The sequence below is a fragment of the Oncorhynchus mykiss genome, chromosome 3 (genome assembly GCF_057628025.1).
Source record: "Oncorhynchus mykiss isolate SJ-2025 chromosome 3, ASM5762802v1, whole genome shotgun sequence".
Classification (NCBI taxonomy): domain Eukaryota; kingdom Metazoa; phylum Chordata; class Actinopteri; order Salmoniformes; family Salmonidae; genus Oncorhynchus; species Oncorhynchus mykiss.
In genome coordinates this window covers 69,409,724-69,430,407 of record NC_143024.1, presented here as the reverse complement: position 1 = coordinate 69,430,407, position 20,684 = coordinate 69,409,724, and the positions used below count along the sequence as shown (strand labels likewise).

At 40.9% G+C, this 20,684-nt stretch overlaps 1 protein-coding gene across 2 annotated transcripts; it reads right to left on the bottom strand.

Moving 5' to 3' along the window:
- Positions 1-122: 122 nt before the first annotated feature.
- On the bottom strand, positions 123-20,225 carry LOC110520283 (sterile alpha motif domain-containing protein 9). Of its 2 annotated transcripts, none has more exons than XM_021597472.3 (4): positions 19,828-20,225; positions 7,460-7,486; positions 7,247-7,329; positions 123-7,007 (listed from the first exon to the last, which is right to left on the bottom strand). In XM_021597472.3, exons 3-4 carry the CDS (start codon positions 7,280-7,282, stop codon positions 2,466-2,468), a joined length of 4,578 nt encoding a protein of 1,525 aa, XP_021453147.2. In that variant the 5' UTR covers positions 7,283-7,329; positions 7,460-7,486; positions 19,828-20,225; the 3' UTR covers positions 123-2,465. The 2 variants fall into 2 exon arrangements, with proteins under 2 accessions (XP_021453147.2, XP_021453146.2); XM_021597471.3 differs by having other exon boundaries at positions 7,434-7,486; positions 19,828-20,206.
- Positions 20,226-20,684: the final 459 nt, after the last annotated feature.

Sequence of the window (20,684 nt, the reverse complement as noted above, 5' to 3'; positions counted from 1 at the left end):
CAATATATTATTATAGTGCTAGCCTGCTTGAACTTTACACCTTTTTATGGCAGTGATGGTCACCTTACTGATTATATGATTACTGTAACACACCATAATCTTGGCATTTAATACAGAACAAATAAGTAAATGTAATTTTTATTCAGGAAACATGATTGTCAGTATTTACTACATGGTTATGATACCGAGTGCTTTGGAGTTATTTTAACAAATAATCATTTTTACAAACATCAGTGCATTTAGAAACACATGAATCAAAATGTTTCACTGGATAGCTGCACTGCACATATAAACATAAAACAATTATCAATATAATTTTAAAAACAAACAGTAAAACAGTCAAATAAAATTGGAATGCATATACTAAATGGTAAAACCAAGGAAATATAAGCATTAGCACAGAACAAACAGTAAATCAAACTTGGAATGTATATAGTACTAACAGTAAATGGTAAAACCAAAGAAGAACAGCAAAACAGTACAAACAGTCAAATGAAATTGGAACACATATACAGTAGTAGTAATAGTAAATGGTAAAATAGTAATATTTCCTTACTCAATATTAAACCTAAATATGTGCTTGAAAGAAATACATCCTGGAGTCTTTGCAACAATGTGACAAAAACCCAGATTAGATCATGTATACAGTACATTTTATATTTACACTACCGGTCAAAAGTTTTAGAACACCAACTTATTCAAGGGTTTAAATTTATTTTTACTATTTTCTACATTGTAGAATAATAGTGAAGACATCAAAACTATGAAATAACACATATGTCGTAACCAAAAAAGTGTTAAACAAATCAAAATGTATTTTATATTTGAGATTCTTCAAATAGCCACCCTTCGACTTGATGACAGCTGAGCACACTGTTGGCATTCTCTCAACCAGCTTCATGAGGTAGTCACCCAAAATGGAATTTCTTTCCTTATTAATGTGTTTGAGACAGTTGCGGTTGAGATCAGTTGTGTTGTGACAAGGTAGGGGTGGTATACAGAAGATAGCCCTATTTGGTAATAGATTGAGTACATATTATGACAAGAACAGCTCAAATAAGCAAAGAGAAACGACAGTCCATCATTACTCTAAGAAATTAAGGTCAGTCAATACGGAACATTTCAAGAACTTTGGAAGTTTCTTCAAATGCAGTCGCAAAAACCATCAAGCGCTATGATGAAACTAGCTCTCATGAGGACCGCCACAGGAATGGAAGACCCAGAGTTACCTCTGCTGCATAGGATAACTTCATTAGAGTTACCAGTCTCAGAAATTGCAGCCCAAATAAATGATTCACAGAGTTCAAGTAACAGACACATCTCAACATCAACTGTTCAGAGGAGACCGTGTGAATCAGGCCTCCGTGGTCGAATTGCTGCAAAGAAACCACTACTAAAGTACACCAATAATAAGAAGAGACATGCTTGGGCCAAGAAACACGAACAATGGACATTAGACCCGTGGAAATTTGTCCTTTGGTCTGGAATCCAAATTTGAGATTTTTGGTTCCAACCGCCGTGTCTTTGTGAGACGCGGTGTGGGTGAACGGATGATCTCTGCAGTGTGGTTCCCACCCTAAAGCATGGAGGAGGAGGAGTTTATGGTGTACGGGTGCTTTGCTGATGACAGTCTGTGATGTATTAGAATTCAAGGCACCCTTAACCAGCATGCCTACCACAGCATTCTGCAGTGATACGCCATCCCATCTGGTTTGGGCTTAGTGGGACTATCATTTGATTTTCAACAGGACAATGACCCAACACACCTCGAGGCTGTGTAAGGGCTATTTGACCAAGAATGAGAGTGATGGAGTGCTGCATCAGATGACCTGGCCTCCACAATCCCCCAACCTCAATCAAATTGAAATGGTTTGGGAGGAGTCAGACCGCAGAGTGAAGGAAAAGCAGCCAACAAGTGCTCAGCATATATGGGAACTCCTTCAAGACTGTTGGAAAAGCATTCCAGATGAAGCTGGTTGAGAGAATGCCAAGAGTGTGCAAAGCTGTCATCAAGTTGAAGGGTGGCTATTTTAAGAATCTCAAATATAAAATATATTTTATTTTGTTTAACACTTTTTTTGGTTACTGCATGATTCCATATGTGTTATTTCATAGTTTTGATGTCTTTACTATTATTCTACAATGTAGAAAATAGTAAAAATAAAGAAAAACCCTTGAATGAGTAGGTGTTCTAAAACTTTTGACCGGTAGTGTACATTTTAGTCATTTAACAGACACAGTTAGTGCATTCATCTTAAAATAGCTACATGGAACAGCCTCATATCAGTCATAGTTAGCTACTTTGAGGAAAAATTTACTATCAGCAAAGTCAGAGTTAAAAGGGTAAAAGGGGGGATAAAGTGTGAGTGTTAGTTAATGTTAACAGTAGGTTTATAATAGGATTCAATGTTGAACCAATTTTTAACACTTGGCCGGGATTGCATCCGTTACGCTGTTCTAGATGTTCAATATATGTCAAAAGCCAGTGGGCCCTTCATTGAGAAACCAATGACAAAAGACACATTTTCTCCCTCGATTTTTCCACAAAGCTGGCTTTTGAACATTGGAATGACTTCGATCTTTGAGCCTGTGTTCCAGGTAACTGCCAAAATTAATTTTCTTTGAACCCATCCTGTCACCCTGCAAAGGAGCTCCTTGACCCTCTCATGCTTCCATATTTTGCCATTTTCCCAGAGCGAAGCAAAGTTTTCTTGTGGGCTTACACACCTCTCAAGTTCTCCAAGGTGGATAAGACGGTCATAGCCCTGTTTCTTCCCCAAGAAGAAATGGACAACAGGCGACTTTCCATTCAACACCGATTTCATCTCGTTCCAGAATGATGTCCTCATCTGTGACACATAGCTTCCCAACTTCTGAGACTCCACAGTTTGTGACATAACGATCTGTTGTGGCCACAGCAGAGCTACAGCAATGAAGTGCAATGCCAAGGTCTCACCATATGGGATTTGACCTTGAAGAACTTGGCAAAGAAGATCAATGAGGATCTTATACGGGCGAAGGTGTTGAGATTCAGGTTTGACACAGCTTAGCACAACATTGGCATAGATGAAATTTACCATTTCTCTCACGCTCCTTTCAGGAGTTTTACTCAGAATGAAGTCATACTGCCGGACTATCTTTACCATCATGTCAGTTGAGGTAACATTGGAGAGACAATTTAGAATCCCAGAGTAAGTATCAGCTTTTCTCATCTCCAAAAATTGCCTTGCCTTGTGAATTTGGAGCATGATGCTCAGGTTCTTGTTTTTCATTAATTCTGTGGAATCTGTCTTGCAAAAGAGGTCACTGTATTGATAAAAGCACCGGAAGAGCTCCTGTCGAGTTCTTTCCTCTCGACTGTCTTTCAGGGTGAACCTGGGACCCAAATTGACATGAAAGCTGTCAAGAAAATCAAAATGCCTCTTCATGTTATGTCTGAGGTTGTACAAAAGATCTTCAAATTCACGGAGAATGCAGTAATACAAGGCATGTTTGTGATGTTTGGAATCATTCCTCGCAACATCTTGGATTGTAAATCTGCCAGACAGAACTTCACTCAGAATATCATGATGGCAATTGCCTGAAGAAAACACTGGACATTTTTCCAGTATTTCGATGATGATGACTGCAACCTGAATTTCTCCAAGGCACCCTGCAGTGTTGAAAGGGCTGTTGTCTCTCTTGTTTTGTACTCTCAGAGTAGCCTCCTTCTTTGCAATTTCCTGTGTATCCCTGAAGGCCTCTGTTGCTGACTGGGCCATTCTAAGATAGCCTTTGAGCCTTTCAGGTCTTATGGGATCTTCTTTGTCACTTTGTATTTCACTCTTTAGCTCATGCTTGATCACTTGTGCAGATGTGTCAGAAATGTAGGAGTTATCTCTGGAAAGATCTTTCGCATTCTTTGCCCAGTCCTTTGCCTCCCTGAAATCCCTTTTCTTCAGGTATTGGTATCTGGCAAGAAGCTGAGAGATGACAGCATCTTTTTCAAAGCGCTTGGCTGCATTGAATAGAACATTTTCTTCAACACCTGGTGTCTCCTTTGCAATATCCTGGATGAGAGGTGAAAATTGAGAATCTTCACCCTTGACTGAGTGATGTCTTTTCACTAACATGGTGTGAACATCCTTCATGAGTTTATCTTTGCCCTGTATGCACTCATAAAGCTTGTCTGTGATGAGCAGTAGATCAGTGATTTCAGCTTTGGTTACACTGTATGTTGTTGTAAGCTCCTTCAAACAGTGCACGGCCATGCTTGAGTGGATCATTCTCACTGCCTCGAATACAACCTTAGCCTCCTCTGTGCAGCAGGTCACTAGAGTGGAAAACTTCCCAAATCCAGCCTTAACATCAGAGGACCCACTATAAGGCTTGGTCTGGAGGCCAAGAAACTCTTCACAGAGAGAGACTGAGAGTGTTGCACCCTTGCAGTAGACATTCAACAAGACCAGAACAGCAATGAGTTGTGCATGTTTGTGATTTATGTTGAAGCTCTTTAGGGTGTTGCGAGCCACACCCTGTATATACTCGGGTGAAAAGTTCTTCTTCATGATCATGAAAGCGTAGAATGTGTCTGCATTCTTGTAGGTCTTCTCAATCTCCTCCAGTTTTTTCTCGAACTGCCTCTGCTCCATTTCAGAGAGGTTATTGCCAATGAACACAGTGTCTTCTGTTGATTCAGTCTTCTCCCAAGACTCAGCCCTCATGCAATTGAGTAGAATGACCTGCGGGGACCTAGATCCAATGTCCTTCTTGACACATTCCTTCTCAATGAGCTGCTGCAAATCATATGCGTCATCCATCTCCTCAAAGTCATCTAGCATGAGCAACACAGGAATCCGGGACGATTGTTCTGTTGTCTCATACATCAGTAGCTTGACCACCTGCTCGGCAACAACAACATGATCCGCGGTTCTGTCCCTCAGAACAGCACAACGGAACTTGTCTTTCAGTGCCCATAATATATGCATGGCTAGTGTAGTTCCACCACATCCTGGGACATGCAAAAGTTTGAAGGACACACAAGCTTTTCTCAAAGAGCTCAAAGCTGGTAGGACAGTGTTCATGATGAAGTCAAACTTGTCCCGTTTGATGAATGGCATGGATCCTGGCTGCTCAGAGAAATAGAAGTTCCACCATAACACCTTTCCTCCTTTGTAGAACTTCTCCTGTATGATGGCCTTGTCTTCATTTCCTCCCTCACACTGATTCACACACAGAACATTCAGGATGTCTAGGCTGCCCTCTTCTTTCTTTTTTAACATCACTTTGCTGCCTCCTCCACAGGGTAGGAAACGGCTGGATTTCCGGTTGTCTGACCACAGACTGAGGACGGTGCCGTTAACTTCAGCAAAACTGAGCTGATATATTGATCTTGCTTTAATGTCTAATCCATAGCGGGATTCAATCAGGTCCCTCCAGCAGGTGAATGCTTCTTCATTTTCACAGATGCAAAGTATTTGCTCTGTTCCTCTGAGCTCCTGCCAGAATGTGCTGAAGGTCTCAAGCAGAGGGTCCATTTTCTCACTCACAGTAGATAGCAATATAAAAATAACCAGGAATCTCTTGTGTGGTAGCACATCTTTCCGACACAGAAATGAAATCACATTTCGTACAGACGCTCCTTTCTCTATTAACCAGTCATCTACATCTGAGGGTCTCTCTCTTTCGATACCCCCATTGCAGAGGATCCAGCTGGTGTTTCGAGTCAGTTTTAGCTTGCTAGCAATGTCCTCGACAGCCTCTGTGATTTTATATTGTACTGGCAAGTGGATATTTATTGTACTCTGGTCTTCAAAGTGCTTCATCAATCCATGTTTTGCCGACTCAGGGTCAAAGTCCAAAACAGCAGTTGGGTTTAGTTCAGGAATAAATCCCAGGGATTCCAATTGAACTAAATGTGATTTGTTTGTCACTATCAAATACCGCTCAAAGTGGGACTTGTCTAAGGATTGGGATCCACCTGTTATCATTTCACTTAGTCTGGAGCCCTGGACACTTCTTTTAACCACACTAAGGCGATTTTCCTCCGCCTGTTTTCTTAGCAGTGACAGCTGTGGCACATCGTCGAGAAACCTATTGTATTCTTCCTTTGGCTTGGCAAAAGTGGTTAGTGCAAGGAGATCCCTGCTGCTGCTGTGATCACGAATGAAGAAGAGTTTTTTCTCCTCTTTCTCTGTTTCTTTGCTTTTGGACTTCCTCTTTGATTTCCTTGTATCCAAGTGGAAAACGTGATAGAAGTTCTCTTGACAGATCACAAAGTCTGGCACAATGTCCACTTCTATCACATACTTCTCTGAGGATGTCATATCAGGATTGAGAACCTCAACAAATCGAGGTGGTTTGATGCACATCTTGGCTGTCTGGATATGTCTATACTCAAAATGACCCTCAATGGCTTGTGGCAGAGCATTGACATATGCCTCTTTGTCCGGGACGCTAACTCCCAAAACTTGCCCATGAACAAAGTCTGGCTTGTCACCAACTCCAAAATGTATGGTGCCATTAGTGCGGCTATTCATGCAGGCTGCTGCAAATCGAATAACCTCATCAGTGAACTTTTCCATTTTGCTCTCCACAGCTGCCTCTGACATATGGATGTATCCTTTATATTCATGACAGGGTTCGATATAGTCTGATGCACCGGATTCTGTTACATCAAGAACGCTGTTCGCCTTGTATCTGCAGGCATCATGGTGTCGATGAAAAGGGTACGGCTTGCACGGTCTCCCAGACTGATTTGTTGTTGGGCTACTCAACTGCTCTTTCTTAAATTTCAAATGTTCATCCCTCTTGTGAATGATCAACTTTGCAGGCCCCAGTGTGACACCCACCTCTAGTAAATCAGATTTTTCTAAAAGTAAAAGACTGGGCCCATTAATGTTCTGCTGAAGCAAGATATTTGCAGATTCACCATCCACACAAGCCTCGTTGAGAGCCCATTGTTTCACATGATGTTTATTCCAATCCTTAATCTCATCTGGCAGGTCAGTTGGTTTGTCATCTTCATTCTGAAATAAAATAGTCACATTTCATTCAAATGTATAAGCCACTGTATATGGATGTTAACAATAAGATTATTGACAGCTGATTTAACAGTGTTTTATCCCATCTAAAGCTATGACCACAAGCAGAACATAACCGATGTGTATACTGTATAAACCAAGCAGAAAAAAAATTGAAAGACAACCCCAGATTCTGAATGTAGTTTTGGTGTTTCTGTTTCTGACAAAAATTATTTGTTATATACCTTGATTTCGACTTGTTCAGCCATACTGAAATCCATTGAATCCTTTTCACTGAAGTGGTTCTTCAGTCAAACTTATAGAGAAGCTGAAAAATATTGTGACATTATATTCCATTACACAAAATTCAGTATAGTCACCCATTGAATAGGCCAGAGAGATTCAGAATTAAACCAACAAAACTTGATTTACCCAATTTCTTTCTGTCTTCACCATACCTGCATAAAGGCTGTGCTGCCGTGTTGCTGTAAACATAAAACAAGGAGGGCAAGAATATATTATCATGAAACTGTAAAAGGATACCATCACAAACATTGTAACTAAGGTGGTGCACACTTGCTGATCCAATCACTTCCAAATTCGTTTTGAATAATGCCCGAGGCACAAACAGTTTCAATGAACAGATAAAATCACGAGGTCAAACAAAGTTAAATGAAACAATTCAGTTTAGATTCAGGCTCTGAATGTAGGCCAACTAGCAGCTACTCTGTGTAAGACAAGATGTAGCCGTGGTCTGCAAATCACAAAAGAAGGGAGTTGGGTGTCTAAGAAAAAAACCCAAAATGGTACAAATATGCAGTTCTAATGATCCCAAAGAAACAAATAATGAATACCTAATGCTGTTCAATGGTCATTTCAATTAATTATGTCATTTTGGGGGGATAATGACAGTGAGAAAGTCAGTTTTGGTGACTTTTTATAAGGACATTCTACTCCAAAATGAATTCAAATAAAATTATGCTGACATCTTAAACATAAAATGCTCCCAAAAACATATTTGTCAATATTATCAGGCAGGACCCTATGATCACTTGGCTACATAGCTGATGCCTGCTGGACTGTTCATCAATCACGGTACTCCATTCTGTTTATTTGTCGGCCCCAGCCGCAAACTCAGGCTCTGTGTGTAGTTAACCAACCCTCTCTGCTCAATCATCGCCATTTTACCTGTTGTTGTTGTTTAAGCTGATTAGCTGTTGTTGTCTCACCCGTTGTTGTCTTAGCTAGCTCTCCCAATCAACACCTGTGATTACTTTATGCCTCGCTGTATGTCTCTCTCAAACGTCAAAATGCCTTGTATACTGTTGTTTAGGTTAGTTATCATTGTTTTAGTTTACAATGGAGCCCCTAGTTCCACTCATCATACCTCTGATACCTCCTTTGTCCCACCTCCCACACATGCGGTGACCTCACCCATTATAACCAGCATGTCCAGAGATACAACCTCTCTTATCATCACTCAGTGCCTGGGCTTATCTCCGCTGTATCCGCACCCCACCATACTCGTCTGCACATTATGCGCCGAATATATTCTACCACGCCCAGAAATCGCTCCTTTTATTCTTTGTCCCCAATGCTCTAGGCAACCAGTTTTGATAGCCTTTAGCCGTACCCTCATCCTACTCTTCCTCTGTTCCTCGGGTGATGTGGAGGTAAACCCAGGCCCTGCGTGTCCCCAGGCACCCTCATTTGTTGACTTCTGTGATCGAAAAAGGCTTGGTTTCATGCATGTCAACATCAGAAGCCTCCTACCTAAGTTTGTTTTACTCACTGCTTTAGCACACTCCGCCAACCCTGATGTCCTTGCCGTGTCTGAATCCTGGCTTAGGAAGGCCACCAAAAATTCTGAGATTTGCATACCCAACTATAACATTTTCCATCAAAATAAAACTGCCAAAGGGGGAGGAGTTGCAATATATTGCAGAGATAGCCTGCAAAGTTCTGTCATACTTTCCAGGTCTATACCCAAACAGTTCGAACTTTTAAATTAATCTCTCCAGAAATAAGTCTCTCACTGTTGCCGCCTGCTACCGACCCCCCTCCGCTCCCAGCTGTGCCCTGGACACCATTTGTGAATTGATCGCCCCCCATCGAGCTTCAGAGTTCGTTCTGTTAGGTGACCTAAACTGGGATATGCTTAACACCCCGGCCATCCTACAATCTAAGCTAGATGCCCTCAATCTCACACAAATCACCAAGGAACCCACCAGGTACAATCCTAAATCCGTAAACATGGGCACCCTCATAGATATCATCCTAACCAACTTGCCCTCTAAATATACCCCTGCTGTTGTTAATCAGGATCTCAGCGATCACTGCCTCATTGCTTGCATCCTTAATGGGTCTGCGGTCAAAAGACCACCCCTCATCACTATCAAATGCTCCCTAAAACACTTATGCGAGCAGGCCTTTCTAATCGACCTGGCCCGGGTATCCTGGAAGGATATTGACCTCATCCTGTCAGTTGAGGATGCCTGGTCATTCTTTAAAAGTAATTCCCTCACCATCTTAGATAAGCATGCCCCATTCAAAAAATGCAGAACTAAGAACAGATATAGCCCTTAGTTCACTCCAGAACTGACTGCCCTTGACCAGCACAAAAACATCCTGTGGCGGACTGCAATAGCATTGAATAGTCCCCGCGATATGCCGCTGTTCAGGGAAGTCAGGAATCAATACACGCAGTCAGTCAGGAAAGCAAAGGCTAGCTTTTTCAATCAGAAATTTGCATCCTGTAGCTCTAACTCCAAAAAGTTTTGGACACTGTAAAGCCCATGGAGAACAAGAGCACCTCCTCCCAGCTGCCCACTGCACTGAGGCTAGGTAACACGGTCACCACCGATAATTCCATGAAAGTCAAAACTTTCAATAAGCATTTCTCAACGGCTGGCCATGCCTTCCTCCTGGCTACTCCAACCCCGGCCAACAACTCCAACTCCAACCCCGGCCAACAGCCCACCCCCCCCTGGACAAAACCTGGACCCGTACAAATCAGCTGGGCTAGACAATCTGGACCCTCTCTTTCTAAAACTATCCGCCGCCATTGTTGCAACCCCTATTACCAGCCTGTTCAACCTGTCTTTCGTATCGTCCGAGATCCCTAAAGATTGGAAAGCTGCCGCGGTCACCCCCCTCTTCAAAGGGGGTGACACCCTAGACCCAAACTGTTACATACCTATATCCTGCCCTGCCTATCTAAAGTCTTCAAAAGCCAAGTTAATAAACAGATCACTGAACATTTCAAATCCCACTGTACCTTCTCCGCTGTGCAATCCGGTTTCCGAGCCGGTCACGAGTGCACCTCAGCCACGCTCAGGGTACTAAACGATATCATAACCGCCATTGATAAAAGACAGTACTGTGCAGCCGTCTTCATCGACCTGGCCAAGGCTTTCGACTCTGTCAATCACCGTATTCCAGACTCAATAGCCTTGGTTTTTCTAATGACTGCCTCGCTTGGTTCACCAACTACTTTGCAGAAAGAGTTCACTGTGTCAAATCGGAGGGCCTGTTGTCTGGACCTCTGGCAGTCTCTATGGGGGTACCACAGTGTTCAATTCTCAGGCCGACTCTTTTCTCTGTATATATCAATGATGACGCTCTTGCTGCGGGCGATTCCATGATCCACTTCTACGCAGACGGCACCATTCTGTATACTTCTGGCCCTTCCTTGGACACTGTGCTAACTAACCTCCAAACGAGCGTCAATGCCATTCATCACTCCTTCTGTGGCCTCCAACTGCTCTTAAACGCTAGTAAAACCAAATGCATGCTTTTCAACCGTTCGCTGCCCACACCCGCCCACCCGACTAGCATCACCACCCTGGACGGTTCCGACCTAGAATGTGTGGACAACTACAGTGCCTTGCCAAAGTATTCGGCCCCCTTGAACTTTGCGACCTTTTGCCACATTTCAGGCTTCAAACATAAAGATATAAAACTGTATTTTTTTGTGAAGAATCAACAACAAGTGGGACACAATCATGAAGTGGAACGACATTTATTGGATATTTCAAACTTTTTTAACAAATCAAAAACTGAAAAATTGGGCGTGCAAAATTATTCAGCCCCTTTACTTTCAGTGCAGCAAACTCTCTCCAGAAGTTCAGTGAGGATCTCTGAATGATCCAATGTTGACCTAAATGACTAATGATGATAAATACAATCCACCTGTGTGTAATCAAGTCTCCGTATAAATGCACCTGCACTGTGATAGTCTCAGAGGTCCGTTAAAAGCACAGAGAGCATCATGAAGAACAAGGAACACACCAGGCAGGTCCGAGATACTGTTGTGAAGAAGTTTAAAGTCGGATTTGGATACAAAAAGATTTCCCAAGCTTTAAACATCCCAAGGAGCACTGTGCAAGCGCTAATATTGAAATGGAAGGAGTATCAGACCACTGCAAATCTACCAAGACCTGGCCGTCCCTCTAAACTTTCAGCTCATACAAGGAGAAGACTGATCAGAGATGCAGCCAAGAGGCCCATGATCACTCTGGATGAACTGCAGAGATCTACAGCTGAGGTGGGAGACTCTGTCCATAGGACAACAATCAGTAGTATATTGCACAAATCTGGCCTTTATGGAAGAGTGGCAAGAAGAAAGCCATTTCTTAAAGATATCCATAAAAAGTGTCGTTTAAAGTTTGCCACAAGCCACCTGGGAGACACACCAAACATGTGGAAGAAGGTGCTCTGGTCAGATGAAACCAAAATTGAACTTTTTGGCAACAATGCAAAACGTTATGTTTGGCATAAAAGCAACACAGCTCATCACCCTGAACACACCATCCCCACTGTCAAACATGTTGGTGGCAGCATCATGGTTTGGGCCTGCTTTTCTTCAGCAGGGACAGGGAAGATGGTTAAAATTGATGGGAAGATGGATGGAGCCAAATACAGGACCATTCTGGAAGAAAACCTGATGGAGTCTGCAAAAGACCTGAGACTGGGACGGAGATTTGTCTTCCAACAAGACAATGATCCAAAACATAAAGCAAAATCTACAATGGAATGGTTCAAAAATAAACATATCCAGGTGTTAGAATGGCCAAGTCAAAGTCCAGACCTGAATCCAATCGAGAATCTGTGGAAAGAACTGAAAACTGCTGTTCACAAATGCTCTCCATCCAACCTCACTGAGCTCGAGCTGTTTTGCAAGGAGGAATGGGAAAAAATGTCAGTCTCTCGATGTGCAAAACTGATAGAGACATACTCCAAGCGACTTACAGCTGTAATCGCAGCAAAAGGTGGCGCTACAAAGTATTAACTTAAGGGGGCTGAATAATTTTGCACGCCCAATTTTTCAGTTTTTGATTTGTTTAAAAAGTTTGAAATATCCAATAAATGTCGTTCCACTTCATGATTGTGTCCCACTTGTTGTTGATTCTTCACAAAAAAATACAGTTTTATATCTTTATGTTTGAAGCCTGAAATGTGGCAAAAGGTTGCAAAGTTCAAGGGGGCCGAATACTTTCGCAAGGCACTGTATAAATACCTAGGTGTCTGGTTAGACTGCAAACTCTCCTTCCAGACTCATATTAAACATCTCCAATCCAAAATCAAATCTAGAATCGGATTCCTATTTCGCAACAAAGCCTCCTTCACTCACGCCACCAAACTTACCCTAGTAAAACTGACTATCCTACCGATCCTCGACTTCGGCAATGTCATCTACAAAATAGCTTCCAATACTCTACTCAGCAAAATGGATGCAGTCTATCACAGTGCCATCCATTTTGTTACCAAATCCCCTTATACCACCCACCACTGCGACCTGTATGCTCTAACCGGCTGGCCCTCGCTACATATTCATCGCCAGACCCACTGGCTCCAGGTCATCTATAAGTCTATGCTAGGTAAAGCTCCGCCTTATCTCATTTCACTGGTCAATAACAACACCCACTCGTAGCACACGTTCCAGCAGGTATATCTCACTGATCATCCCCAAAGCCAACACCTCATTTGGCCGCCTTTCCTTCCAGGTCTCTGCTGCCAGTGACTGGAACGAATTGCAAAAATCGCTGAAGTTGGACAATTTTATTTCCCTCACTAACTTTAAACATCAGCTATCTGGGCAGCTAACCGATCGCTGCAGCTGTACATGGTTCATCTGTAAATAGCCCACCCAATCTACCTACCTCATCCCCATACTGTTTTTATTTTATTTACTTTTCTGCTCTCTTGCACACCAGTATCTCTACTTGCACATCGTCATCTGCTCATTTATCACTCCAGTGTTAATCTGCTAAATTGTAATTATTCGCTCCTTTGGCCTACCTCCTCATGCCTTTTGCACACACTGTATATAGACTTTATTTTTTCGACTGTGTCATTGACTTGTTTATTGTGCTATTGGCTTGTTTATAGTTTACTCCATGTGTAACTCTGTGTTGTTGTCTGTGTCACGCTGCTTTGCTTTATCTTGGCTAGGTCGCAGTTGTAAATGAGAACTTGTTCTCAACTAGCCTACCTGGTTAAATAAAGGTGAAATAAATAAAAAAAAATTAAAAAGGTGTGCTATTTAGCAATAAGCATTATCACCTGATGCAGCACAGCAGCTATAAATAAATAGGCTTGGGGTTTCCCATCTACATTTACCGGATTGGGCTAATCAATAGCTAGATCACAAACTCTAAAGTCTAAACATAAGTTAGCAACATATTGATGACTTGAATGTCCAAAAGAAATGTTCCACTGGCATTCAGCCAACCAAGGATTATGTACTGTGAATATAATGTAGGCTACACTTAGCCCTGGGTACATAGCCCCAGTCTTCCTTATGCATTCAACACCATTGGCAATCGCTAAAGCGCATAATTCAATTGAGATTTTTTGTCACTGGCATACACACAATAACCCCATACTGTCAAAGTGGAATTATGTTTTTCGAAATGTTTTAAAATGAAAAGCTGAAATGTCTTGAGTCAATAAACATTCCACCCTCTTTTTATAGCAATACTACATTCAGGAGTAAAAATGTGCTTAACAAGTCAACTAATAAGTTGCATGGACTCTGTGTGCAATAATAGCACTTAACACTAGAACCACCTGGCATTTTAGCCTATTAGTGCCCGCTAGAGAACGTTGAGAAGGTTGCCAGGTGTCCCATTTAGCATACGCGTCAGATGCATACCAACCTGCAAGGTACGCAAACATAAGTACCAAGACTTGATAAATAGTGCATAAACAATTAATTATAAAACATGAATATCATGAAGAAATATTAGTCTAAATATATCCATGTAAAAATATAACAATAGTTATTGTTTTTAGATAGTCAAGGATATGTTTGTATAATTCTACAATGTCCTAGTGAAAAAAGTCCTAATTTTCCACACTTCCAGTCAATGACCCATCAACATTATAACAGTCTAATAATAACATTTCATATATGCTATTGAAAGAATAATTATTTGGTTGTCTTTAAAAAGGTCTCAGGTAACATTAGAAAACTAAAAAACTATTATTTCAAAGAACATAATAGCATTTTCATTAGTTTATGTTACTCTAGACCCCTCAAACTCAACTCTGGACCTCAACTCTGGCCTGCATTTTTTAATTGTTCCCCTATAATCAGGGACTGATTTAGACATGGGACACCAGGGGTGTGCAATTCATTATCAGGTAAGAGCAGAACACCAGCAGGCTCCGGTCCATCATAGGGAAAGAGTTGAATACCCCTGCTCTAGGCTTTATGTAAAAACGAGTCCATCACAAAGAAGTCCATTATACATTTGTTTTGGCAGGTTTAAAGCAAACATTGTGGAAATAAGAAAATGTATTTAAAAGATAACAGAATGGAGAATTGTATGTTTATTATGTTACTAGTCTGCTTAGCAGCCAGAGCATTGCTGCCACTGCTAGTGGTCAATTAATGAAAGCATGGACAGCACAGATATTCTTGGAAAAAGTGACATTTGAAAATAGAGCTGCATCTCTTGAATTTTGAGAGCTACTTGACAAAGTAAGTGTCATAGAAACTGCAGAATATGCTCTTTCTGATACTACATAGAAATCAAAATGTTTTACCTGCATGTGACTGAAGGAGGATTTGATAAAGTAATGCTCCTTTCCCTGCATCTGTCAAATAAGATCTCTTCATGTATAATTTGACAACTGATAATGTCACTCATCAGACTACTGTCAATTTAATCGTGTCTATACGCTAACTCTTATTATTATAAGAGAAATGAGTTTCAGTACATTTTAGTTGTAGTTTTGATGGGTCTGGCTGACTGACATCAATTGTTTCGCCTTGCTCATCAACTTGCATTATTCTAAAGGCCTCCTGCAACAGGTAGCATGTTTTCATTTCACTTACAATAGATCTAATTAGTAATAGCATCATAGTAAATAAAACAGTCACTACCATTCTCTTTAAAGTAAAACGAAAAAGTATCAATCTGCAAGGCGCGCGGTTAAATTATTTGTTATAAACATGAGCACCAAAGTTGATAAATAGGCATAACACAAACTAATCATTACACTATTGTCTTTCTAAATTAAATTAACCTCTTCACCCTTCTTATCATTCAGTCAGGCCTAATTTAAATTAAATTGTGAAGTAACGTGCACAATTAACACCCATTCATTAATTTGTCATTCATTCAGTGAGGAGAGAGATACACATTAGCACCTAGCTGGGTATCAATGTCCTACACTGCATCGTCTTGGCGGGTTAGGTTCAGAATAGGTGTGGGGAAAAAAGTTTTCTGTTTGTGATATAAACATTCTGACAAACGGGCAATGTAAAACTCAAACATTTAGGAAAAGTCAGGGAAGGAGCAGGTTATAGCTTTTTTGTGTGTGTGAGTGTGTGTGTGGGAGGGGGGGGGGGGCTATTTACAAAATCAAACGTCAGTGGCCGTTAGCCTAATACCCTGACTACACCGCTCGCGCATGTGGCTGCAAAATAAATGTAGAAATGTATGTTATTCAATCATTGCACCCACACTCCTCACGCGGGTCAACGAGCGTCTGCGTTGCCAAGGGCTAAAATAGAAGTCCTTTCTATTTCTGACGCAGATCGCGATGCAAGTCCTGCCTCTCCTATCTCCTCATTGGTTTATAGAAGCAGGTACCCACGTGCCATCTCCTCATTGGTTATACCCACATGGGTGATTGAAAGACGAACTGTGTTGCCAGTCGTCATGGTAATACTATGAAAGTTTCGATGCCAATCACCATATAAATTCAAAGATGAAAAAGCCTGGAAGGAGAAGAGATGACTAGAAACGATTCGGTTGACCGGTTTATGTGTGGATTACATTTTTCGGAGTAGAGAACCTTGTGCATTTCAGGTAAAATAACAACTCAATGTTTATATCCCAGGAAAAATTAACTAGAAACAGAAAGCTAGCTAAATAGGACAAATGAGCTCGAAAGTGCAAGCTAACTAGCTAAATTGCCATAAATGTCTAATGCTTTTCGACCTGTCCCCAAATTTAAAACATTGTAGTTACTCCACAATACTAACCTAATAGACAGAGGGAAAAGAAGGATGCCTGCAGAAAATAACAAAACATGTATCCTGTTTGCTTGGGCGAAATCCAATACCACGTTTTATTGAGTACCACTCTCCATATTTTCAAGCATAGTGGTGGTTGCATCATGCTATGAGTATGCTTGTAATTGTGAAGGACCGGTGAGTTTTCATGATAAATAATAAACGGAATGGAGCTAAGTACAGGCAAAATCCTAGAGAAAAATCTGGTTCAGTCTGCTTTCCACCAGACACTGGGAGATCAATTCACGTTTCAGTAGGACAATTTACCTAAAACACAAGGCCAAATCAACACTGGAGTTGCTTACCAAGAAGACAGTGAATGTTCCTGAGTGGCCGAGTTACAGTTTTGACTTCAATAAAATTGCAAACGTTTCTAAAAACATTTTTTCACTTTATCATTATGGGGTATTGTGTTAAGATGGGTGAGAGAAAAATCTAATCCATTTTGGATTCAGGCTGTAACACAACAAAATGTGGAATAAGTCAAGGGGTATGAATACTTCCTGAAGGCACTGTATGTAGAAACTGTTTTTGTTGTATAGCACACTGTATTACTTATACAACTAATACAAGGACATGTTACGTAGCTAGGAGTGGTGGGTGCGGAGTCAGGCGCAGAGAGCAGAGGGGTTTTTGGTTTGCCGTATTTTTTCCGGTAAGAATAAGGTCACGCCTACAACTCGGGGTCTCAATTTACTGTTGAGAGTTAGAATAGTAGAATACACATGGTGCAAGTTTGCAATTTGGTTGTGAATCAGCAGTTTTCCTCATGTTATGTCAGTCACTGACAGTCCCTCGATAAGCCACGTCAGCTTACAAGTGTTTTTATTTTTACTATTTTCTACATTGTAGAATAATAGTGAAGACATCAAAACTATTAAATAACACATATGGAATCATGTAGTAATCAAAAAAGTGTTAAACAAATCAAAATATATTTTATATTTGAGATTCTTAAAAGTAGCCACCCTTTGCCTTGATGACAGCTTTGCACACTCTTGGCATTCTTGCAACCAGCTTCATGAGGTAGTCACCTGGAATGCATTTCAATTAACAGGTGTGCCTTGTTAAAAGTTAATTTGAGGAATTTCTTTCCTTCTTAATGCATTTGATCCAATCAGTTGTGTTGTGACAAGGTAGGGGTGGTATACAGAAGCCAACCCTATTTGGCTTCTATAAAAGACCAAGTCCATATTGTAGCCAGAACAGCTCAAATAAGCAAAGAGAAGCAACAGTCCATCATTACTTTAAGACATGAAGGTCAGTCCATACGGAACATTTCAAGAACTTTGAAAGATGCTTCAAGTGCAGTCGCAAAAACCATCAAGCCCTATGATGAAACTGTCTCTCATGAGGACCGCCACAGGAAGACCCAGAGTTACCTCTGCTGCAGAGGATAAGTTGATTAGAGTTACCACCCTCAAAAATTGCAGCCCAAATAAATGCTTCACAGATTTCAACTAACAAACACAACTCAACATCAACTGTTCAGAGGAGACTGTTTGAGTCAGGCTTTCATGGTCGAATTCCTGCAAAGAAACCACTACTAAAGGACACCAATAAGAAAAAAATACTTGCTTGGGCCAAGAAACCTGAGCAATGGACATTAGACCGGTGGAAATCTGCCCTTTGGTCTGATGAGTCCAAATTAGAGATTTTTGGTTCCAACCGCCGTGTCTTTGTGAGATGCAGAGTAGATGAATGGATGATCTCTGCCTGTGTGGTTCCCACCGTGAAGCATGTAGGAGGAGGTGTGATGGTGCTTTGCTGGTGACACTGTCTGTGATTTATTTTGAATTCAAGGCACACTTAACCAGCATGCCTACCACAGCATTCTGCAGCGATACGCCATCCCATCTGGTTTGCGCTTGGTGGGACTATTATTTTTTTCCAACAGGTTAATGACCCAACACACCTCCAGGCTGTGTAAGGGCTATATGACTGAGGAGGAGGTGTGATGGAGTGCTGCATCAGATGACCTAGCCTCCACAATCACCCGATCTCAACCCAATTGAGATGGTTTGGGATGAGTTGGACAGCAGAGTGAAGGAAAAGCAGCAAACAAGTGCTCAGCATATGTGAGAACTCCTTCAAGACTGTTGGAAAGGAAATGACAGGTGAAGCTGGATGAGAATGCCAAGAGTGTGCAAAGCTGACATCAAGGCAAAGGGTGGCTATTTTGAAGAATCTTAAATATTAAATATATTTTGATTTATTTAACACTTTGTTGGTCACTACATGATTCCATATTTGTTATTTAATAGTTTTGATGTCTTCACTATTATTCTACAATGTTGAAAATAGTAACATTTAAAAAAAAACCTTGAATGAGTAGGTGTGTCCAAACTTTTGACTGGTACTGTATGTGAGCAAGATCACGCAGCATGGAGCCAGAGTTGTTAAACTTTGATGGAGATTGCTTGGTGGGTTTGCAGTATTCTGAAGTGTACATGTATGTATTTGCAGAATCAGCAAAGAGTTGTTCAACTTTGATGGAGAATTAACTGTGAAAGAGAACAGCACTGAGTCCTTCATCGATTAGCCATATGAGAGCCGTTACACAAGGTTTTGCACGCCAACAAAATCTTGCTTAGGGCCCCAAAAAATGCTAGGGGTTGCCCTGCATAGAATGGAACAGGTTGAACAATCTAATTGGTAAACTATTCTACTATGGGATTGTCTGATTTTGCTGTTGCTTACAGGTGTTGTTGGCTGTGGAAAATTGAATGTGGACAAAAATATTTCATTACATAGGCCTACTACCGGGATTCAGCTCCACCTTGCTTAATTTAATAGCGGGAGTAAACAAGTGGTGGGGTTGCATAAAGCTGAAACACAAATTCAGGGTTGTGGCTTTAATTATATAAAATGTAAAAACTCCATGAAGAAGCCTCTGTAGAAAGGGTTCTACATTGAACCAAAAAAGTTTCTTCAAAGGGTTCTCCAATGGGGACAGCTGAGGAACCCTTTAAGGTTCTAGATAGCACCTTTTTTCCCCAAGAGTGTAGTGTAACACTTTTCTTGTAGTTTTCGCACTATATGTTAGGCTACTGTAGTTCAATCTGCAACATGTCCTTGATTTCCATAATACACGACAATCGGTTCCAACGGACGTTTTAATGTCATTAATAATAATAGGCCTATAGAAATTTGACATCCAGATAATGGATAACCTACGTGCGCGGGCTCGTCGATGTCAAATGAGGATCGATATCAGACTGAACATAAAACATATTTTATGTAAATTATAATTATATTGGATGCTTTCTTATAATGTAAAACGTAATGCAAACTTACCACTCGTGATTATAGTTTTGATGACAGCTTTCAACATGACATAGTTTGCTGGTCTTTGTGGTGAGAAGAAACGATGGTCTGGTGCTGAAAATATTTTTTTGAGAGAAAGATCTGGAAGGATTCAGAAGACTCAAATAATGTCACGGAGAGGGCGGTCTGATGGCAAACATCTGACTTCACTGAATTAGTGTAAAATATGAAGTTGTTGTTGACAAATTCAATCGAACACTATTATCGAAATATGAAAGATTTTCAAAGACTTTGTTAATTAACATTTTTATTTTAAACGATTGTGTGTAATACTGAAACTGCGTGCCGGGGTGGGCTTTAGCGGTCTTCTCTGGGCAATCCCTTTTCTCGGGTTCCTCCTTAAACATTCGGAGCATTTCAGTTGAAACGAAACTTCACTTGGGGTGTATCTCAATAGTCCGAAGTGGTCCTCTCTGTCTTCTCCTTTTCTTCTATGCTATTGAGTTGAAAGGAGAGGATATGTCCATGATGTATGTCCACCTGTACATTTAAGTTAATATTCTTATTTTTTACTATTTCTTATTGTTGTTGTATTGTCGAGATGGAACCTGCAAGTAAGCATTTTGTTGACAATGTATACCAAGCCTATCCCATACATAAGAATAATAAACTTGAAACGTGTACTGTGCCCTATCCAAATTTTCTCTACACAAATTATATGGAAATCCAGAGTAGGGATCTACTTGAAATGTATTCAAATGCAGACAAACCCAGCAAACATAGCCTACAACCTTGAAGCTGAAAGCTCAGACCATTATTGTGGATCATTCTTAGTCCTCCTACCCTGGTCACAGGATCGGAACCAGCTACAGGACTTGCATGCTGGA